General features: G+C 37.5%; 1 protein-coding gene across 5 annotated transcripts in view; it reads left to right on the top strand.

Annotated features, from left to right (window-relative positions):
• The window catches only part of Slc4a10 (solute carrier family 4 member 10), a 295,608-nt gene that overhangs the window by 106,298 nt on the left and 164,567 nt on the right, over positions 1-24,743 (top strand). For all 5 annotated transcript variants that reach the window (XM_055599957.1, XM_055599954.1, XM_055599956.1 and 2 more), the window contains exon 2: positions 5,032-5,113. In XM_055599957.1, coding sequence (XP_055455932.1) covers positions 5,032-5,113 — 82 coding nt within the window. The remainder of the gene's footprint in view (positions 1-5,031; positions 5,114-24,743) is intronic.

Below are 24,743 nucleotides of genomic sequence, written 5' to 3'. Positions count from 1 at the left end.
TCTTAGTGGTAAGAAGTGTTTCCTGAAGTTAGAAGTGAGTCATGGGACAAGGAGAAATTAAGCCGGTACTCCCCTGGAAACTTTAATTCTACAGAGTAGCTTTTATAGTGCTGGCCGGTGCTGTGAGCACCACTGTAAGAGAAAAGCAGTCATTAATCTTACCTGGCTGTGAACCCTGCAAGCTACAATAATGATTGGCCTGGCAAGGCATGCCCACTGGTGTGACAGGATCACGAGCACAGGGGTAACCAACCACTCTGTTTTGCAAGATGAAAACCATACCTGGCACAACAACAGGGCCAAAAACCTGTTGTTATGTAGGTCTTAGGCCATAAGGGAGGACCTACTACTATTATTTTGCTAAGTGGATTAAAAATAGTATTAAAATGTATAAAAATAGTATTAAAAATGACTTGCCTAGCATTATACCCGTAGATTAATAAATCTTCTTCCAAGAAGCTAGTGTTTGTAGTAGATACTGGTTACATCAGAGACCCACTAATATGCAAGGTGCAGAGAATAAGAAATGACAGAATCCTTAGCCCTCAGTGGGACATTTATATCACATCTCCTCTTCGCAATGCTTAGGGATTATTGCAGAAGAGAAGACAGAAAGACTGTAACAGCCAGAAGCAGTGAGCAGATAACTACAGGACAGCAGTGTCTTCCAGAGCAGAGCATTTGTACAAATGAACTCATAGTGCTGGTAAAGGCATTCCACAGTGTGCATGACACTTGTCTGTGCAAGTTCAATCCGGACAAAATCCCAACCTGGAAAGTGGAGGTAGGTAGGAAGTCATACGCCTAGTTTAGGTTCTATTGGCAAGTGGTAGGTTCTTGGAGAGGCCAACTCAAGGATCTCAAAGTTGAGGTAGGTTTGGCTCTGGCAGGAATTGTAGGGGGCTACTATAATCAAAACATATGTAATTTTCAAAAGATAAATATATGAATATATTATAAATATATTATATGTGCCCACATAGGTATTATATATTTATGTTCTCTTCATATACACTGCTAAAGTTGATCCATAAATGGGTAAATAATCATGGAAGTCAGGGTGCATTGGTGTGTATGATATTCAGAAATAGTGTATGATGTTCAGAAATATATAAAGACTCAATACAAAATTAAAATTTATCTTAATACATTTGTGACTAACTTCAAAGTCTAGCCATGGGCCCTTCCACATTCCCTACATCACAATTTATGCTTACTTTTGGGGGGTTAACAAGAAAAAAGAAACAATGTATAAAATATTGCTAATAATATTGACCCTTTGAACCATCACCGAAGTAGAGGAGTTTAAATACATGAATTAATAGCAATTTGCATCTTGGATATTTTCAGCCAAAAAGTTCATTCTTTTGATGTCTTCATTGCATAACCAGTGAACACATAAGAGAGTTGTGTATGTAAAATCCTCAAGATGAAACACACCAAATAAAACTCATTTTCAGGATAGCTTTTGGTTAATTTTTATATTGTAATATAATTTATTTGAATAGCTGAGGATATATATTTCCATTGAAATATACATATAATCCTGTATTTGAAAGTCAAGTATATCATAGGTGAGGCCATAGTTTGGTCCCCTGCCTAGTTTGTCATTTCTATTTGACAGATACAAGACAATTAAGTGGGATAGTGCTTTTTGTTCTTTGAGTGTGGATATCTGACTTAGTTTTTGGCCTAAAAGCATGTGAAAGAGCAGAAATATTTTTAAGTGTAATATATATTTGAATATATCTTTTACACACTATAAAGTAATTTGCAAATATATCAGTAATACTCAATTCTAAATTTATTAAATTTTATTGCATTCTGGAAAATTATATAAATTTTGTCTTTAGTTTTTTTCTATCTTTTATGTTCAAACAATTTAAATATTTTAATAAAGTATATGCCAATAGCCTGTGAATATTACCTTCATTTTTATTTCTCTCTAATTTTTTTCTTATTCATAGTGCATATTTTTCCTGATCTTTCCTGGGACATGTCAGAAAGATATATGACTTCAGGGTAAAAACATGTTCTTCAGCTGTAGTTTTTATACCAGTGAAGCACACAAAAGTTGATCTTGTTAGGTGAAATACATCTATAATTTTTTATTTTAAGGGCAAGTATGTTTGTAAGAAATGGATCCCACACTGTCAAGATTATTTGTTGCAATTACAAAATATTTACATATATAAATAATTCAATTCTTCTTATGGACAGGAAAACTTTATTTGATACAAAGTGGAGTATGTGTTAAACACACTTTCCTTCATTTTATGTACCGGACAATGGTTTCTCCTGACTATCTTAGTGCTACTCTGCATTTCATCTTTATAGTTCATCATGCAATACCCACAACCTCTACCAATCTGAAAACATTACTAAGGAATTAGTAAACAAGTCAGAAAAGTTAATTGGAGCTATGCTATGTTGCTATAGTCTCTTTTTACAGGTTTTTAACTGCCTTTAATACTTTATCAAAGGGAAATATGGATGTTTTGATGTTTTATCTTAGGACCTTTTGCCTTAGCCATCTCAAAGTAGAGTTCACAGAAGTAGTTATCAGTCTGATGATCTTTGTAATATCAATGTACATGACAATACCATTCTCAAAGTAGATTTAAACCTTTTTGCTTTTCAACTAAAAAAAAAAACATGAAACATAAAATGGTGAGTGTTAATGAATTACTATGCACTATCTGATGGACTCACATTGGATGCTGTATCTGTGGCTCATTTCCTGCGTGTTACACACTTTGTTAAGTTGGAGATGACACAGCCTGTCACTCAACCCAAGGAGCTTCTTCACTAGGCAGTACCTTCTTTCTCCTGATCTTCCCTCTAGATTTCGGAAAGATGGAGTCACTATTTTGAGGATTCCAGTTAGACACTTGGTTTCCTTACCCTGTACCGTCTTCATTCATAAACATCAAATAAGAATTTAGTAGACTGTCTACTTGCTTCCCTCCTAGAACTCCCTGATCAGCTACCTGTGAATCAGACCATAGCACTGCTTCGATCTTGTTGTCCTCATGCTAAACATAACCATCTTGTAGTTGGTACTTAAATTCTGTCACGTGTATCATTATTGCCTTTTTAAGGTTTCTAGCTCAGGGTACAACATGTTATTGGACTTAGTCAAAGATTGCTTTTTTTCAGTGACAAAAAAGTCGTCACAAGTATTTGATGTTTCAGAGTTGTTGGGTGGATAGAAGGAAAAAATTATTTTCTTTGGTTTTTAACTTTTTAAAAATAGTCATGTACTGGAATTGACTTAGAAACAGATCTCGGAAGCCTCATTCTTTTTTTTTTTTTTTTGTAGATGAGCTGTTTTATTTTTTTATTATTTTTATTTTTATTATTAGTTACACTTTATTAACTCTGTATCCCAGCTATATCCCGCTCCCTCATTCCCTCTCAATCCTACCCTCCCTCCCTCATCTCCTCCCTGCCCCTTGCCAAGTCCACTGATTGGGGAGGACCTCCTCCCCTTTCATCTGACCCTGTTTTATCAGGTATCTTCAGGACTGGCTGCAAAGTCCTCCTCTGTGGCCCAGCAGGACTGCTCCTCCCTTTGAGGGGTGGGGAGGTCAAAGAGCCTGCCATTGAGCTCCTGTCAGAAATAGTCCCTGTTCCACTTACTATGGGAAACCAATTGGTTACTGAGCTACCACGGGCTTCATCTGAGCAGAGGTTCTAGGTTATATCCATACATGGTCCTTGGTGGAGTGTCAATCTCAGAAAAGACCCTGTGCCCAGATATATTTGGTCCTTGTGGAGTTCCTATTGTTTCCACGTCAAACTAACTCCCCTTCTTTCATATGATTCCCTGCGCTCTGCTGAAGGTTTGGTTATGAGTCTTAGTATCTGCTTTGATACACTGTTAGGTAGAGTCTTTCAGAGGCCCTCTGAGGTGAAGCCTCATTCTTTTGGGTGTTTTTCCTATTGTGTTCAGAGTCCATTTTTTGCATGTATTTTTTTAATTAAACTTTATTTTTATATTAATTACAGTTTATTCACTCTGTACCCCAGCTATAGCCCCCTCCCTCTTTCTTTTCCAATCCCACCCTCTCTCCCTCATCTCTGCCCATTCCCCTCTCCAAGTCTACTGATAGGGGAGGTCCTCCTTTCTTCCATCTGAGCCTAGCTTATCAGGTCTCATCAGGCCTGGCTGCTTTGTCCTTCTCTATGGACTGGCCAGGCTGCTCCCCCCACAAACAGGGGTCTGGTCAAAGAGCCAGCCACTGAGTTCATGTCAGAGAAAGTACCTGTTCCCCTTACTAGGGAACCCATTTGAGCAGGTAAAAGTTAGAAATAGTTTCACTTTATTTAGTATTTAGTGCTCTTTTTCATCCTGTGTGGTCAAATTTATTACATTTAAACATGTCACTCATTATTTTGCTGAATATCAAGTTATTTAGTATGTTTTGAGCTTGTGTACAATGTTCACATCCCTAGTATGTGTCCTACCATTCTAAATTGGAAAAAATATATCTAGAAACTAAATGAATATGTAATGCACATAACTTATAATCTTGTTCAATAAGGTGCCTCACACTGAAGCAAAGTAATTAGAGTTTTCATTTACCTAATAATTGCCTACTAATTACTTTCAAAGGATTAGATCAATTTTTAATGGAAGTGGAATTATGTCATCCTGCCATAACATTTGTGGTGTCAATACTAATGATTTTTATATTTCCTAGTAGAGTTAAAAATATGATCTTGTTAATAAGAGTTCTTTATCAGGGATAAAATGACTGTTAACTAAATTTCCAGGATTTGTTTTCTGCTTTCCTCTCACCAACAAATGATGCCAACAGGAATGTCTGAGTATTGTCAATTTTAAATCAAATAATTTACTACCGTGAATATATGATCAAATTTATTTTAGCTTTTCTTTTAAACCAACAGTTGATAATCTACCAGACTAAATATCTAAATAGTAAAGCATATTAAGGCTTACTGTTTTGAAATTAAGAGAATATGTATACATATATTTATTTAATTTTATTTTTCTTCACTCTATAGAGAAATGATGAAGAAGCAGTTGTGGATAGAGGTGGAACACGTTCTATTCTCAAAACGCATTTTGAGAAAGAAGATTTAGAAGGTGAGACATTATTTTGGTGGGATAGTTGATAACTTTCCATGGGCATTTCAAAGGGACATGTAAATCTTTTAATTGTGGAGAACTGAAAAATGTTGATATAAAAATAATGATGTTGGACCAGTGTGTTGTAGATATGATTGTTCTGGTACAGTCTAGAATTCCAACAGACAGACCTGTAAATAGTGAGAAGCATTTGTTCATGCACGAGTGTTTTTTAAATCCAGTCAATATTCTAGAGAAAATATGTGACAGATTTTCAATAATGCCTGCTCCAATGAACAATAATTAATTAGAGACTAATTAAGAAAAAATAGAGATATATCATATATGTTATGCTAGGACAAAAAGAGCCTGTTATCAGAGTAGGTAGGCTGTAACAGGAAGCAAATTAAGGGCAGTTGGTCTTCTATTCAACTATCAGAATGAGAAAGAAACTCCATTCCTATGTGTTGTCTTCAATAAGGAGGATTGCTAATCCAGAGGGCAAGACAGTCATTCTAGTTTAGTTGTACACACTCTCAGCAGACTGTGGTAGGTCCTAATGTCGGAGCTGTCCCTTCATTAGCTTAGGGCCTTTAATTAACTTTGGTATCTTAATTCTCTCCATTGTTAGCACATTGAAAGCAATGTATATATCTTAAGCATTTTTAGAAAATCAAGGGCAGGCTGTTTGACCCCCCCCCCCCCCGGGGAGGAGCAGTCCTGTTAGGTCACAGAGGAGGACTCTACAGCCAGCCCTGAAGATACCTGATAAAACAGGGCCAAATTAAAGGGAAGGAGGTCCTCCCCTATCAGTGGACTTGGAAAGGGGCAGGGAGGAGACCAGGGAGGGAGTGCGGGGTTGGGGAGGGAATGAGGGAGTGGGATACAGCTGGGACACAGAGTTAACAAAATGTAACTAAAAAGAAAAATAAAATTAAAAAAAAAAGAAAATCAAGATACTTAGAAATAGAGTAATATACTATCAGTGACTATTAGACCACAATTTAATATTCATGATGAATTTATGTCTTTAAGCAGACTTTTTTCATAGCTTAGATAGAGGATATACAATATTTCTTGTTTGAATGAGGGTAAAATCTAGATGGTCTTAGGTATAGGTAATCAGAACTGATTATCTATTGAGTGGAGAAACAGAATGTTTTTCAATTTAAGCATTGCAATATAAGCTTTTAAATTGCAATTAGTTTAAATATTTTGAGTCTCATTTTTAGTTGCAATAATTTCATAGCAAGATAGTTGATAAAATATTTGGAAACATCTTTTATGAACACAGACAGTGTTGATAATATTCATTGTCTGTGTCAGGTATTTTACAGGTATGGTACACAAAAAATAATATACACATCCAAGAAGGTCACACTTATTACATGAACTTAGTGATTTGCTCAACCTCTCATATTTATTGTATAAATTATAGATAAAAACCTTGAAAATTAAAGTTTTAATGTTTCATAGAATATAAATTTTCTTGGGTTGGACACCAATATATCACAGTTTTTTTTTCCTTAGAATTCTTCATTTATTCAACTTTAACCACGTAAAGAAGACCATGTATATAGATACTGTTAATCTTAAAAATAAGGCTTATCTTCTACAACTCATGCTGTTGGGGCATAATTAGAATAATCAGTTTGATTCTAAGTATAATCAGAATGAGGCAGAATAGGAAAAGTTACAGAGATGAAAAATGGGCTTTCTAATTTAAAAGGAAATACTATAAATTTTTAATTCCTAGGGAAGAATAAATTGCTAATAAACAGTGACTTGACTATAGGAGAAGTAATGAAGCAGTTCTACTTCCATGAGGGAAATTATTTTAGAATCCCCGCGGCAAAAGACAGAGAACTCTGAGCTGAGGACTGTTAAAAAAACATTCTGAACCGTTGAATGATTATTACTATTTAATATTGATTTGTATTTTGGTAAAGCAGCTGTTACTCCCTAACCAACTATAAACCCACATAACCACACGCAGAGGCTAGAATTTATTGGAGTAGCTTAGAGAACAATGCTACGTAATAATTACTTAATCTTAAACCTCCAAGCTAGTATATCTTCCTCCCATTTAGAATTTCCACATTATACTTGCTTTCTAATTATATCCTAGGTCTGGTTTATTTCTCCTGAGGTTTCCTGCTCTTCTCCTCATGGATCCATGCCACACTTCCTCTCCTTTCTCCTTCCATCACTGGACCAGGATGTCCCACCCTATTCTCTGTATTGTTTAGTTGGCTTTTATTGGCAATACAGAGAAGAAATGGTGGCATGTTTTCACACACTTGAGACAGGAGATGCTTAGAATAAACATCACAGTGCAATGCCAGAATTGAAACCAAGTAGTGGGATGGAGAAATCAGCATTTGAATGAACAAGGGTAAATTGTATACACGCAACAAGAATATTATGTCAGCACTGTGCTAAAGGTTTCACGCATCTATCTTTCTGTGTTCTTGTGTGATACAACCCACTGAAAAGAAACAGGAATCAAATTCTACCAACAGAAGCCTCCCTGAACATCCTGTGTTGATGCCTAGGGGAACTGTGTCTCCTGAAGTAGCCTTTAAAATAACTAAAGGGAGAAAGCTGAAGTGTATGCTGATAGGCTATTTTATCTTTCCCGCTAGGAAAAAAAAATATCTACTATCTCAAGGTTGAAACAAAATGAAACCACGAGTACAGATTCTTGAATTGTTCTTCGCTCATCTCTCTGTTAATATGGGCAAGAGTAGTTGAGTTTACAAAATTAGGAAAGAAGGAGCTTGCATCAGCAGGACAGTGGATCTCTAATTTTTCTGTATTTCCTATAAAATACATTAATAGTGAGGTAGAGGTTAGAGAGGGAGGTACAGACATCCATTCCAAGTGAATGTGACATCAGAGCCCAGTTGGAATTTTTCATTATTAATGTTATACATATATATACATATACATACACATACACATATAAATAAAACCTGCTGAATCCATTAACGTTGCTCCTATGTATGTGTGTGGGGCTAACCACTTGCTATTAGGTTATAAATTAGGGGGCTCATTCCTGGAGAAGTGGATTCTCCTTCTTTCAGTGGTCATTGACTTCCTGTAGCTCTTCATTTAGGGGCAGAACCATGGTGATCATTGGCATATTAACTGGTTGTATTATTCATCAGGTCTTGATTAGGCTACACATTATTATGATTTCATGGGTGCAGACTTACTGTCTTATACTGAAGGCACAGTCTCTCAGCAGATGGCCTGGTCCCTTGTGCTCACAGTCTTTCTCCCCCCTCTTCTCTAGGGTTCGCTCAGACTTGAGAATAGCCAGCCACCAGACAGGTTGAGAATCCCAATTAGCCACCGTGTTCCCATTCCCCTCCTGATTCCTTATGGTCCTTCCAGTTCTCTGGCAGCTTGCCTCAGACAGCCCTCTCAGCCCATCTTCCTTACTTTGGGACTTTCTGACCAGTTAGTTTATTTTTTATTTTATTTTATTTTGTTATTTTATTTTTTCTTTTGGTTTTTCAAGACAGGGTTTTTCTATGTAGCCTTGGCTGTCCTGGGTTCACTTTGTAGACCATGCTGGCATTGAAGCCAGAGAGATCCTCCTGCCTCTGCCTCCCTGAGTGCGTGTGCCACGGCACGCAGCTGACCAGTTAGATTTTAAGGAATTGAATCTATTCAGTCAGAAGCAAACTGACAAAATTTCATACTTATAAAATAATCGTTATGAATTCAGGAACGAGGCATTTGATTTTATACGTAATTTTATAAGTAGGTACCGACTCATGGCATTAATATTATGGATTGAAATTTTGCATGTGATGGTTAAATCCGTCTCTCTACCTTTGGCTTGATGCATTTTACAGTAAGGCTAAATAAAATTGGTCTTTGGTTTCAGGAATTCCATTGATCACACTTGACAAGTTATGCATATCTCCCCCCAAAAATGCACCAAGAAACGCAACTCAGAAAGAAGGTAGTATAGAAATATGTTCACGATCATGAAAAAGCCATCTTGTAGTTCAATACTGGCAGTGATAAGCCACACACAGATAAATGAAAATTATCACCTAATAATTCACAAGTAATTAAAGCAAAATACTGAATATAGATATAGTATTATCTATATTATGTATTAGATTTAGGTATAGTACATTATTGAAAAATAATGCAATTATTATAGCTACATTATTACATATATTTTCTGCGCCAAATGTCATCACGGCGTACAGAATGATTAGTGTGAGATTTCCAGTTGGCAGACCACATTTGGCTTGTTCTTCACTGATGTCTGTGAATAGGCATTTTCGTTCGAGGACAGTGGTTCTCAACCTTCCCAATGCGTGTGACCTTTTAACCATAGGTTCTCATGTTGTGGTGACCCCCAACCATAAAATTATTTTTGTTGCTACTTCATAACTCTAATTTTGCTACTGTTATAAATCATAATGTAAGTATCTGAAATGTGATCCCCAAAGGAGTGGTGACACACAGGTTCAGAACTAATGTCCTAGAAGTTACTGATTAGAGTTAAGTCATTTATGATGAAAGTTAGTCATAGAAGCAAAGATGACATTACATTATATATTTTTTAAATGTTATTTCAATTTTAAAATAGAAACAAATCATATTTACATTGACTATTATTTTTCCTATCTCCAGGACAGAGCAAATAGACAAGCACCTGTGCTATTAAAGGGTCTATAATTTACACACATGTTTACGAGATCTGGATGTACTTGGAATTGCGTACTATAAGAGTGATATATAAGATGAAGTGGTTTAGGAGGAAGAAGGAGAATACCAGTAATGAGGGAGGCAGCACTGAAGTTATGGAGATGGGAACCATTCCCTTTGTGTAATGAAAAATAATATGACTTTAAGGAGCATACTTAGTGACAGATAACACAAAATACATATTTGAAATGGAAGAGACAAACACTTTATAAATACAAACTTCTATCAAGCAAACATTTTCTATTTGAAAATTGTTGCTTCCTAGGATTTATGTGTATCTTAGCTACTAGAACTGCTAACATAATTTAGCGCTCTGAGAGCAGCTAGTAGAAATGGCAGGTGTTTAAAAATATCTTTGAAATCTCAGGTACAATATATTTAGTCAAAAATAGTCACCTTCTCAAAAACAACAGCTTGGAGTAAAATATTAGTTACTTTATTCATGTCTATTATACATTCTGATGGGTGACAAGAATTGTATCAATTTTTACCTTCCAAATCTTTTCTGTTTGTTTCACACGTTTTGTATTTTTTTTTAATCTCTTCTATTATCTAAAGCCAAGAGTATACAATTTAGAAGTTGTACATGCTTATTTTTGTATATTATGTTGTCACTAAATTCCCTGAATTGTTTTTAGTGACATCTTTTCCTTCCCCCTTTTCCATTCCCACTGATTTTCTCCACTTGGTCATCTCGTCTGTGTACTGCCAATTGTGTAGCTCCATCCCAGGCAGACTCTTTGCCACCACCAGCATGTTCTTCCTAGGCATTTCTGTGTTTCCCGTGGCAATTCCTAATGAAGGGTATCCAATCTCTATAGTTAGAAAACCTCAATGTTATCATCAGAACAAGCTTCAATACATTTGAGGTTCACTGATTTTTTTTTTCTTTTGGTTTTCATGTCAATTTGGGATTTAGTACAATCTAAAGTGTGAAAAAACAAAGGGAAAATGTATTAATAGTTTAAAATTTGTTCTAATTACCTTCTAACACATACATAGGACACCCAGTTAAGTTTGAATTTTACATAACTACTATATATTTTAATAATAAATAATAATATTATATATGTCTGTGTGATGTTTTCATTTATTATTTCATATTTGTTAAATCTGTAGCTCTTTGCTAGTGGATATTAGTGTGACCCATGACTATGTCCCTTTAAAAACTGAGGCATAGGCTAGTGAGAGAAATTTAGTGTGTAAAAGTGCTGCCAAGACTAATGACTTGAGTTGGAGCCACAGGACCCAGTAGGTAGGAGGAGAGAAACAGTTCCCACAAGCTGTCCTTTGATCTCTATAGGGGAATTGTAACACATACGTGCACATGCACACACACAGGCACATACCACATAAATAAATACATTCATCAATGTAATATTAGAGAAATGAGTCAATTTCCCTTTTTCCTGGTCAGTAGGTTTGCCTTCGGCTGGTTCACCCCTGAGTACCATGTAGTCATTATTTTCAGTGGAGAGTTGCTGACTGTTACCTAGAGAAGCAGCCTGCCCTGTGGCGTACTGAATTCAGTGGATGATCAGTGCAGTCCAAAAGCTGCAGCAAAGAAGGACAAAAGTTGATCCTTCATTTCTAAAACTTGGAAACTCTGATATTCTACCCCTGCTTCAGGGTTTACCCACGAAGCAGGCCTACTCTTGTAAGTGAAGTATGATTTGACTTCCTTCTGTATTAAGTTGTGTTTCTTAATTTTCTCACAGATGTTGTTGTTGACAGTTGCCCTATCAAACTCTTCGAACATGAATATCTGTCTAAGACTCTTTTTTCCCCCTGGGGAGCCCATTGAACATTTTGTGGAACCCAAATAGTTTTTGGTTTGTTCACTTTTGTTTTTATTTTACACCCCAACCAGTTTCTCTTCCTTTCTCTCCTCCAAGTCCCACCCTCGTATCTCCTCTCCTCCCCTGCACCATCCACTCCTCCTCCATTTCTCTTCAGAAAAGGGCCAACCTCAGTGGGCACCAGCCAGCCATGGTTTATCAAGCTGCAGTAAGACTAGGAACCTCCTTTTCTATTAAGGCTAGACAAGGCAACACATTAGGGGGAAAGGGTCTTAAAGGCAAACAGCATAGTCAGAGACAAATCTTGCTCCTACTATTATAGGTCCCACAAGAAGACCAAGTTACACAATTGTAATGTGTGCCAAGGGCCTGGGTTAGTCTCATGCAGGCTTCCTGGTTGGTGGATCAGTCTCTGTGAGCCCCTATGGGCCCAGGTCAGTTGATTCGGTGGGTTTTCTTGTGGTGTCCTTGACCTCTCTGGCTTCTACAATCCCCTTTTCCTCTTGTCCACAGGATTCCCTACGCTCCATCTAATGTTTAGCTGTGGGTCTCTGCATCTGTTTCTGTCAATTTTTGGGTTAAACCTTTCTGATGGCAATTGGACTAGAATCCAATCTGAGTATAGTAGAATATCATTAGGAATCATTTCATTGACTGTTTTTCCCCATTCATGTTTGATTCTATCTTGTTTTTCTGGGCTATCCAGCCTCTGGCTCCTAGCCCTCCAGGCAGTATCAGGGGTGTGGAGTCTCTCACGGCATGGTTCTCAAGATGGGCCAGTCATTTGTTGGCCACACCCATACTTTTTGTGCCACCTTTACCACAACACATCTTGTAGGTAGGACAAATTGCAGGTCGAAGATTTTGTGGCTGGGTTGGTGTCTCAGTCCCTCCACTGTAAGTCTTGCCTGGTTACAGGAGATGGCCAGTTCAGGCTCTGTATCCTCCATTGCTAAGAGTCTAGCTTAGGGTCACCCTCAGCGATTTCTGGGACTCTGGTTTCTAGCTCATCCCAGCGATGCCCCTCTGATTCCAGTTGTCTCTGCAAGTACTCTTTCTCCATCCTCCCCACAGCTGATCCCTCTTGTTACCATTCTCACCCCCAACCAGTCCCCTCTCTCCTCTCTTCATCCAGCTTAGATGTCTATTCTTTTTTCCCATTGCAGTGAGATTCACTTATCATCACCTCCCCCACCCCCCCTCCCGCACCTTGAGCCCTCCTTGTTACTTTAGCTGGGTGTGTAGATTGCAGCATCATTATCTTTCACTTTACAGCTAATATCCACTTAGGAGTGGATACATACCATGGTTGTCTTTTTGGGTCTGGAACCCAAGTATTTTTAAAACATAAAGTTGGCAGGCCCTTCGTTTTGTATTTTTAGCTTATGTGGTTAAGACCTATTATAGTGCAACAGGCGTTGGTCTGGCCCTTATCTCACATGCTCCATATCCAAACTTCAGGGTAGCCTGGCCTGTATATTCTGTGACCCTGATCAGCCTGGTGAGTCCATCTGCATGACTCTGCTCTGTGTGCACCTTCCCCAATCCCCAAACATAGACCTGGTCATATATCCAGTGCCCCAGGCAAATGGGCAGAGCCCTAGTACACCTTCCGCTTTCAGGCATGGGCCAGATTTTACTTTCTGTGTGCCACCCGAGTCTCCAGTGGTCACCTGATCTTACCCCATCCATGTCATATCCAACCTCCTGACCCAACCTGGGCCACAAATCCTGTGCTCTAGCCCAGCCTGGGGAGACTGGCTGACCCTTTTGTCATTGTACTCTCCCCAATACCCATGCCTACACTGGGTTTCAAAGCCAAAAACCCACCCTGACAGTTGAGCCCTTCCTGTACCTTGTCCAACCTTCAGACTTGAGCTGGGTAGCACATAATCTATGCCAACCGTGCCTGCTGTGACTATATCAGAAATACAACAAGTCAATAGGCCTCCTCACAAAAACACAAAGGATATGAAACCTAAAGCCAATATACCCCTACCCCAATTCACCAGGCTATAGTATTATTGTGCCATAAGAATTATCTAGATGAATATCAGGGCACAGGAATTCAAAGAACAATCAAAAACTTCATCTAAGAATTCAAGAAGTTTAGAGGAGATACAAGGAAACAGATTAAGGAACTTAAAGAGAATGAACTTAAAGAAAACAATTGCCTGAGTGATGCTCAAGAAGGCATAAACATGAAGCTGAAAGAAACAATGAAGGCAGTTCAGGAAATAGAACCTAAATTCAACAAAGCAATGAAATACTGAAGAGAACTCAACTCTAAATGAAAATGGAATTGAAAGACTCAATAACCCAATTTACGGACTCAATGGAAGTACATACAAGTACAATGGAACCAGGAGATAGACTATCAGGACTCAGTGATAAAGCAGAGGAATTAGATCAACAACCAATGAAAATGGAAGATTTTACAAACACAGGAAAGGAAAATGCAGGAGCTATGGGATACCTGATGTGAAAATGCCATATCTTCAAATTATAGGCAGAGGCAGAGAAGAATCTCTGGTAATTTCCATAGACTAGGTCTTCAGGAAGACTGTAGAAGAAAACTTCTCTCTCACTCTAAGAAAAGACACATCCATATATACACAAGAATCACACTAAACAGCAAATGGAAAAGAGCAGAAAAGAAATTTCCCACAGTATATCAGAGTTAGGATACAAAATATATATAAAAAAAAACAATAAAAGAAAGCTACAAAAGAAAAAACACACACGTCGAAAGGGAACTCTCACTGAAGCAGGTGGTTCTCAATGAAAACTGTAAGACAGAAGAACACTCCAAGTTCTAGAGTGCTATGACTGCCAACTTTGACTGCTGTTTCAACAAACTCCAGTTTATTTCACATGCTGAATGAGAGATTTCAATTGGACAATTTCTATAGCATTTCCCAGCTCTAAATTCTATGATCTCTAAATGAAGTTCTAAGCCCATAATATACTTTAGAATAAGAATTTTGTATTACCTAGGAATTTTATATCACTTTGGTTTAATGTTTGAGTGTGTTGAAGCTTTTTAGGCTTTGCATGTATTGCTAGTAGAAATTTGAATAAAGGACTTCTGCACTCTGCCCAAGGTTTGGCTCTGTGATTCTCAGCATTTGCTTCTATACCCTGCTGGGGAGAGTCTTTCAGAGGCCCTCTGTGGTAGGTTTTTGCCCTGTTCCCTGTCTTCTCCCTCATCCAATGTCTATCCTGTTTGCCCTTCTGAATAAGAATTAAGTCTCTTCCCTAGGGTCCTACTTGTTGTTTAGCTTCTTTAGGATTATAGATTTTACTATGTTTATCCTGTATTATATGGCTAAAATCCACTTAAAAGTAAGTATTTCTCTTTTTTTCTCTCTCTCTATTCATCTCTCTCTCTCTCTCTCTCTCTCTCTCTCTCTCTCTCACACACACACACACACACACACACACACACACACACACACATCTAGTCTGTTCTTGAGAAGGGAATATTGCCAGGCTCTTTCTGCAGCCACAAATTTTTTCTTTATGGGGATTCATAGTAGGAGTTATTAGCCATTCTTCCTAGCTTAGTTTCATGTAAAAAAAAAAAAAAAAAAACCACTTTCTTCAAAAATAATTTACAGTAATTTACAGACTTTAAATCTGAAAGCACAAGATTTTGGTTCTGCTTGCCTTCTCACTCAAGGGTACTTTAGATGCTATATAAAACAAAAGAATTAAAAATAGGTTAGCTCCATCAGATGTTAGTGCATATCCCAAAGCAACTGCAAAGACAAGTAAAGTAAAAAGGGTCCCTGAAGTGGGTAAGGAAGACTAGAGAAGGGAACAGCACTATTCATGTGATACAAAGGGAGAAATGAAAAAAAGGGGGGGGGAGGGTTTGGGCTGAGAGACTTATTTTAGTTTGCTACTATTGTAGAATTTTTTTTTTTATCCCACATACTGGTACATAGGACCCCTTAAGATCCTTGATTCTGGAAGATGCAATATAAGCTGCAAAGCAAAGAAAACCCTACCTATCTGTGTGGGATATGAATTACAGGACTAAACAGCATGGCAAAATGTCTAATGGTGTAACAGTGGTAATTTATGTCAGCAGCCATGGAATTGGACTTAAGGCCAGCTCACCAAGAGCAAATCATACCTGGTAATGTAAACCTACTCAACAGCATGTGAATCATGAGGTGACAGATCTCAGAGAAAAATCTACTATTACCACTTTCCTAAACCATTGTATGTCTTACCTCAATGAAGAAGCTTCTTTATGCAACAGAGACCATTACGGTATTAAAGTTATTTTTACAAACTCAAAAAAAAAAAAAAAAAAGCTTGCCGATTGGGTCCACAGAACTTGGGTCCTTCTGACAGTCAGCTATGAAAGTGAAATATATCCTCAGGCTGATATACTACCACATACTGCCTATCTGTTTGCGAACAACAGATTTTAGAAGAGGCATGTTATTAAGTTGTGTATACACACTGGAGAGCCAGCCAGGCTCTGATGGTCAGTTCTAAGCCCAGAATGATACAAATGGCCCCAATTAAAACCTATGGGACACTAAATAAAATTAAAAGTAACAACTAGGGAAAAGAAACTTATAGGGATGAGGCTGTTTGGGACAGGAGGTGTGGGGGTAGAGCAAGGAGAAGGAACAAAATATGTAGTTTAATGTGAACACACACACGCACAAACACACATACACATATATACACATGCAAACACCCACACACATATACAAATGCACACAATTATAACAAACCAACAAGAAACAACAGGAAAAAAAAAAACAGAGGAGGACTTTGCAGCCAGTCCTGAAGATACCTGATAAAACAGGGTCAAATGAAAGGGGAGGAGGAGCTCCCCAATCAGTGGAATTGGAAAGGGGCAGGGAGGAGATGAGGGAGGGAGGGTGGGATTGGTAGGGAATGAGGGAGCAGGATACAGCTGGGATACAGAGTCAATAAAATGTAATTAATAATAAAAATAAAAAATATCTACTAAAAAGAAAAACTAGGTTCAGAGAAGCACATGAGTATAACTTAAATATTGACAAAATCACTTCAGTTCTCCCTGTTTTACTCTTGCCACAGGCAATTCTTTTTCTCTCTTTGCTCAGTGGGAGGCACTGACCTAGTATCCACAAAATAATATAATATAACTATTTAAGAAATTCTTATGAGAAAGGGAAATCAGCTTTACTAAGGTGATTGACCAAACTACTTTTGAGTGTAGAAAATTATAAGTGACAAAAGGGAAAAAGCTGGAGGCAAGAAATATAGAAAGTTTCATCTTTATCTTTACCAGGTATCAAGTAGTGATGTTTTATAACTCTCCCGATTCCTCCCATCCTCCTACCTCCATGAGGTTGATTTGTAAAGGTTGCTGTCTTCTGTGGTTTAATGGTTTCTCCGTGGCTGAATGTTTTCAGTGAAAGTAGAGTCAGGAAAAGAAAAGCACATCTGGGTGTCAGGGACTGGCATAAGCTTGACCCTGTTAATGCTTAGTCATACTAGGAAACAATGAATTGCTTTCTTCAAGAAATTTATGGCAAAATTATAAAAAGTAACAATTTCTCTGAGCTAGTATAATTTAACATGTTGCCATGTATGTTTAAGAAATCCATATTAAAAAAATGAAATCCATATTTTGTGAAGATCACATGAGAACATATCAGTAAATATTTAGCATAATAGGTGGCACACTATAGAATTTAATAGACTTTCTTTCTTAGCTTTAAGTTCTTGTGGATATCTCAGCACTAAGTTACTTGGCATTTTTTTTACATGCTGCTTTAAGTTCTGTTTTCTCTTTTGCCCTCAGCCAAACAGACATTTAGTAGGTCATGTTTTTTTATGCCCGTCCCGCATTTAGACATAGTTTTCTATGCTCCTAACAGCTGTTTTTAGTTTTTAAAACCCTGAAGTTTTTCATATGACCTTTTGTCCTATATTTATGATCAAAAGTACAGAACGCAGAACGATTAAAGGGTTACTAAATGGTGCAGCATCTATATACAAAGTAGATACAGAGTAATGCTAAGGTCAGAATGCTCCTTACTTCCATATAATTGAGAGCAAAAGACATTGGGGTCGTGCTGTAGAGATGGCTCAGGAGATAAGTGCTTGTTGCGCATGTCATGAGCTGAGTTCAGATACAGTGCAGTAGTGTGTGCCTGTAATCTTAGTGTGTCTACAGTAAGTTTGAGAAGCAGAGACAGAATTCCAATATTCATGAGCCAGGTAGCCTAGAATATGCATCAGGAATCAACAAAGAACTGCTAATACAAGGTAGAAGACAAAGATTGACATTTGGGGTTGTCCTTTGACCTACAAAAATGCCCTGTGGCCGAAGTGCACTCATTGACACCTCTGAACAAGCACACACGCACAAGCACATATATGTACACACACATACACATCTCTCTCAGAAATGCAAAGATATTGATGCCTAAAATCTTATGGTATGAAGACAATTCTGTCTTTCAAAGTGTGTATTAACGTATTAGAAAATTGAGACAACTTCCAGTGTGTTACAGATGCCATATTTTGCTAGGACAGTTCAATAGGGTAATCAGGAGAACAGTATTTGTAGGTGACGCTGCAGTTGGAGTAGACTGTTCGCTCACAGGACCCTTGTAGTTAGTGAATGTTTTTTTTCACAGCTGCATCCACTTTACCATAGACTAATTCTCTATACTTGAATTTGCTTCTTTGCTATAGCACTTAAAATGATCAGCTATGGCATTTATAGGTTGTCTGGGATTGACAAATAATAAACATAAACATTGCAACCTTCGGTGGCGGGGTCTGAGCTGGGCAATCAGCTGAAGAGACCAGTTCAGGTTTAGGTTACTGAATGAGGTTGGGGATAGAACCCAAGTCTATTCTAGTTTAAATGCAAGAGGCTTGTGCATTTATAAGTGTGTGCAAAGATGCGTAAATCTAAAACTGAAGCACTTGCAGACTCGCACCAATGAATTAAGACGGGGAGAATACCTTCATAATGGGGAACTGCCCAGCAGAGGGGCCACGTGTGTCGTGCCTAATGAGTGGATAACATAAGTTCACATCTGGAAATACAGGATCAAGACACAATGAAACCTGTACAAATTCAGAGTGATGGTCATCTGATGGTATGAGTTCTAAAACTTCCTGTAGCTATTTGAGTCTGGGCAAAACTTGCTGTATACCCAGGTAGTGGTTCAACCTTGTCTGATTATTGAGAGATGTTTTTTGTTCGGTAAATACATTTCTTTAATAAGAGTTAATACTATAGTTGATTATTTATAACACTTCATCTTGTTCAGTGATAAAATTTAAGAGTAGATATAGCATCCATTATTATAACTACTTGTTGAGTTCAAATGTTAAGCGTCTTGCCCATACCCATGGCGTATGTCCAATAACTTCTTGACTATTTTCTTCAATTCTACATTTCTAATTTCTCTGTGCCTACATACTTTGAAAGAGCTTCCTGGTGTTCCTTTTCAGAAGCAGTAGCTTGATGAAGCCAAGATGTCTCCGACATACCTTAAAGGGCCATACAACTATATTTAAGTAGATCTGGGTCTACCCCCTGTATTGTAGAAGCAGCAATAAACATGTGAAGAGTTTGCTTCCTTTGACTGCTCCCAGACCTATCAGACTACCATTGAATGATCTATTACTAATGATTTATTATATGATGTTTCTCTCAGAGTTCTGTAACCTCCTGGAACTCATTAGTAAAGTGTTTCATAAGTCATTTCCTTTTTAAATTTTTAAATTAATTACAGTTTATTCACTTTGTATCCCAGATGTAGCCCCCTCTCTCATGACCTCCCAACCCTACCCTCTCTCCCTCTTCTCCTTCCTTGCTCCTCTCCTAGTCCCCTGATAAGGGTGGTCCTCCTCCCCTTCCATCTTATCCTAGTTTATAAGATCTCATCAGGGCTGGCTGCATTGTCTTCCTCTGTGGCCTCTTAAAGCTGCACCCTCCTGAGAGGTAGGTGATCAAAGAGCCAGCCACTGAGTTCATGTCAGAGACAGCCCTGTTCCCCTTACTAGGGTACCCACTTAGAGACTGAGCAGTAATGGGCTACATCTGTACAGGGGTGCTAGGTTATCTCCATGCATGGTCCTTGGTTGGAGAATCAGTCTTAGAAAAGACCCCTGTGCCCAGATTTTTTGGTTCGGTTGCTCTTCTTGTGGAACTTCTGTCCCTCCAGGTCTTTCATCTCCCCCTTCTTTCATAAGATTCCCTCCACTCTCCCCAAAGTTTGGCTATGAGTCTCAGCATCTGCTTTGATACCCTGGTGGATAGAGTCTGTCAGAGGTCCTTTGTGGTAGGCTCTTGTCCTGTTCCTTGTTTTCTTATACTTCTGATATCTATCCTATTTGCCCTTCTGAGTGAGGTTTCAGCCTCTTCCATAGGCTCTTCCTTGTTTTTTAGCTTCTTTAGGACTATAGATTTTAGTATGTTTATATATATTATATGTCTAATAACCACTTATATGTGTGTGTCTTTCTGCTTCTGGGATCTCTTCTAGTTTTCACCATTTGTCTGCAAATTTCATGATTTTTTTCTTTTGTTTTTAATTGCTGAGTAGTATTCCATTGTGTAAATGTACCACAATTTCTGTATCTATTCCTCAGTTGAGGAACATCTAGATTGTTTCCATATTCTAGATATTATGAATAAAGCTGCTACAAATATGGTTGAACAAATGTCCTTGTTGTATACTTGAGCATATTTTGGATATATGCCTAGGAGTGGTATAGTTGTATCTTGAGGTAGCACTGTTCTAATTTTCTGAAAAAGTGACAGATTGATTTCCATAGTGGTTGTACAAGTTTACGTTCCCACCAGCAATAGAGGAGGGTTCCTCTTTCTCCACATCCTCTCCAGCATGTATTGTCACTTGAGATTTTTATTTTAGCCATTCTGATGGGTGTAAGGTGAAATCTCAGGGTTGTTTTAATTTGCATTTCCCTGATGACTAAGGATTTTGAGCATTTTGTTAAGTGTTTCTGTGCCATTTGATATTCCGTAAGTCATTTCTTGAAACAGGACTATTGTTCCATAATTTCCATGCCACCTATAGACATGATGAAGAATCTGTTTTACTTTCCCCTGTGTCTTGAAAATATCATCAATAATAGGTCCTTTCTTGTGTCTCGGTCACTCTTGTTTGATGCTCTCCTTAGTGGTTCTTATATGAAATCCAGAAGGTATTCATTGCTGTCTGCAGTATACTTATCATACATTAACAAAATCTTCTCATTGTTTGAATATTTTCATTTCTGATTTAAATTTCTTCTTTCCATAATTTAAATGCTTGCCTTTGACAAAGTTCTGTATTCAATATCTACATATGGATATAATTGAGTTTCCAAATAATTTTGACAGAAAACTGTTGAAAGTGTCTGAGAGTTCCCAACATTTTGTTATTGGCTCTCAGAGTCTCAATGCTCTTACAGAGCTTACGTGGTAGCACATTTTTTATTTGTGCAGAGATCTCAACTTTTCTACTGTGGAGGATATTGGCAATCCTATACATTAGTGGCATGAAGATTTTTCTGCTATTTTCTGTCATAACTCTGTACAAAGCTACTTTCTTGAAACAAAGCATTATGTTGGTAATGCACATTGTTCTTTTTCTAGTATTTTTGGATTTATCTTTATATATATATTTTTTTAAATCTATCAATGCTTGTCATAAGTAGAATCAATACTTTTTATTTCTTCATCATTTACTTTTTTGAGATATCTGTCATAGTTAATATTATCCAATGAGAATCATTTATTCCCCATTTCTTTTAAAACTTTATCTTATATAACAAACCATTTCCAAACTTAGTGGTATCAGATAGCATCCATTCTATTTTTGTTTTCATTGACACTAGTTAGTTTTGTTGTCATCTTGACATACCTGGGGAGAGAAAAACCTCACTTGAAGAATTGTCTGGGTCAGATGGTCCTGTGGAAACGTCTGTGGGTCATTTTCTTGATTGATATCTTATGTGGGAGGGCCCCGACCATTGTGGGGAAACATCCTTAGACAGATGGGATTGAGCTGTATAAAAGTACTAGCTAAGTATAAGTCAGGGACTCTGACAGTGAGAAGTACTCCTCAGGGTCTCTGCTGCAGTTCCTGCCTTCAGGTTCCAGCTTTGAGATCCTGTCCTATCTCTTGATGGTAGTATAGTATATACAATGAAATAAGCCTCTTTCTTCACAAGTTGGTTTTTCGCCCGTCCTCAGCAACAAAAAGCAAAGTAAGGTATTACTTATAGGTCATCAGTTTGAGTAGAAATCTAGTAGTTATTCCTTCTGTCCTAAATTAGCTGGTTCCTACATCTGTAGCCAACTGAAGCTGACTGGTTAGTCTTCAGCCTAACAGGAGACCTGTCAACTAAGACTTCTCTGATCTCTCGCCATCCAGTCTCCTGATCTGAGCATGCTTACAAGATGCCTTGAGTTCCCAAAAGCAACAGAGCGTAAAACCCAGTGCACAAACTCTTTAAGTTTCTGAGCCATGTTTTTTGATGTCCATTGGTCAAAGTAAGTAATGTAATCAAGTACAGACTCAAGAGGTGATTGAATATATTCCTCCTTTTCTTCTTTCTCTTTTCTCCTTTTTAATGTGACAGCTTTGGATTATTTTTTTATTTATACAATTTTTATACAATATTATTAAAATAAATTTTTACACAATATTATTTGATTTTTTTCTTCTCCAACTCCTCCCAGATTCTCTAATTCTCCCCTACTTTCCTTCTTACCCAACTTCATGTTCTCTTTCTCAAAAAAAAATCAACAACAAAACCCAGAAAAATCAATAAGACAAATAGTGCCAAAATAAAACAATCCCTCATCCCACTACACATTCAAGTTCATTTCGTGTTGGCCATCCACACCTGTCCAGTGGTGTGAGTGATATAACCAATAACATTACACTGAAGAAAACTGCACCTCCTTCTCCCAGCATGGATCAATTGGAAATAGCTTTTTTGTTAGATGTGGAATCTTTGCCTGTTCAGTGTTGAGATTTTGTCTGGCTTAACCTCATGCAGGTCCTATGGTGCTGCCCCATACTCTGTCAGTTCATGTGTGCATGAGTTCTGTTATGTCTGTGTTTTCTTAAAGTCATGTACCATCTCTTGCTCTTACAATCTTTTTGCATCCTCTTCTGCATAGATCCCTGAGCATTGATGAAGACAGTATATTGTGGGGCTTGCTGTTAATTCATTTCTACTGAAAGAAGCAGCATTTTTTTTCTGTTGAAAGTTGAGCAATGTGCCTATCAATACATATGGCAATGTCATTAGGAGTCGTTTTACTCTTATGTTCATTTAACAAAATAATAGTGGTAGGTTTTCTGTTAGGCCCATGATCCATCTAGTTTCAGATTCTTGGCTACTTAAGCAATTAAAGCTATAGGTCCTGTTTCATGTAATGGGCCTGAAATTCAATAACAATATTTTTGATTACTTTGTAACACTCATTAGAGTATCTTGTAGGCGGGTCACTGTTGTAGGTAACAGGATTTGTAGCCGGGTGAGATTGAAGCCTGAAGAGTTATTTCCGGCACCGTGCACTCTAGTCGGTAGATGTGAAGCTTCTAGTGGGGCACCGATGACTTCTCTGGCTTTGCTGGTGAAATTAAATGTTGTTGTTAGCAACAGAGCCTACCATCCGTTTGTGGAGAGTAACCGGTACTCTTGGCAATACCCTGTGATATTTGGATTAGGCCATGCGATCCCTTCGGCTAATGACAAAGCCAGATGTAACCCATTCCTGGCACTAAAAGTTTTACTTGATGGCTTATTGTGGCATTGTCTCCCACAGTGTATGTTGGGTCCAGTTAGATTACTTTCATAAATGTATATTTTAGAAATCTCCTCCAGTTTCCACATGTTTTTTTAAAAGGCCTTTAGTATCAGTTCTTTCCCATATTCTTTCCTTTACCCTCCTAGTCCATTTCCTGCTTAGTCCCCCTCTTCTAGTTTCCCCTTTATATTTCCATAACATTATATTCTATTTCTCCCTTGTTGTGAGACCCTCTCCTCCTCCCTGGCTTCTTAATAGGTACTTCACATCTGCGGTTATTTGGATTATAGCACATATATTCAAAGTTTAAAAGCTAGCATTCATATATAAGAGAAAACATGCAATATTTGTTTTTGGGGGTCTGGGTTACCTCATCAAGACGATTGTTTCTAGATTCATCCATTTGCCTGCAAATTTTGTAATTTAATTTTCTCGTTGAACAATAGTGTTGTATAAATGTATAACATTGTCATTATCTATTAGTTGGTGGACATCCAGGCTATTTCCAATTTCTATTTATTATTAATAGAGCAGCAATAAAATACAAGAGCAATTATTTCTTTAGTAGTATATAAAATTCTTTGGATATATGCCTGAGACTATACCCCAAAAATAGCTAGGTCATATTTCATTACCTTTTAAACTAGTTGGGGTCTTGGCTATGTCTCTTTTGATGAGCAACTGTGAGGCTTTCACAATTTCTGCTTTCTACCTAGTACAGTCAGTAATTAGGGTTTTATTTGGTAATGAATACAAATGTGCACCAAGGGCATATAAATGTGATCAGTACTCATTTAATGCTTTCTTTTTCTTTCAGCAAAACAACACAAGAATCAACCATGTCGTGGTCTAATTATAGCTTCTTTTTTTTTTTTTTTTTGCTGTATGCATGAATTCATATTGCATTCTATCTTTTTTCCCTATTGCTTTTTCTCAGCAAAGACTTTTTGTTGGATAAGAATTCTTTGATATATTATAATAAATGATGTCTTGTGTTTTCAGACTCTTTTAGACTCTCCATTGTGCTAAAGATTACATGCTTATTCAGCTTAATGTATGTACTTGACTATTTCCTGTGATTGGCATTACTAAATGGTTTTAGCAACCCAATAATTATGTGCCAGCTGTGTGATACAGTCATTTCACAGAATAAAACACAATTTTCTTCTTGAGTAGATGATTTGACCTCCTTCAAGCCAGATAAATGAAAAGAAAAGGTTTAGTTTTTAAATATCATTATTAACATTAGTCACCAAATGCATGTTGTTCTTCATTGTGCAATGTAAACAACACATATGTTGAA

The sequence above is a fragment of the Psammomys obesus genome, unplaced genomic scaffold (assembly GCF_907164565.1).
Source record: "Psammomys obesus unplaced genomic scaffold, mPsaObe1.curated_primary_1811, whole genome shotgun sequence".
In the NCBI taxonomy this organism is placed as follows: Eukaryota; Metazoa; Chordata; class Mammalia; order Rodentia; family Muridae; genus Psammomys; species Psammomys obesus.
The sequence above is the reverse complement of the archived record's forward strand: the minus strand, read 5'-3'. Positions and strand labels throughout refer to the sequence as shown.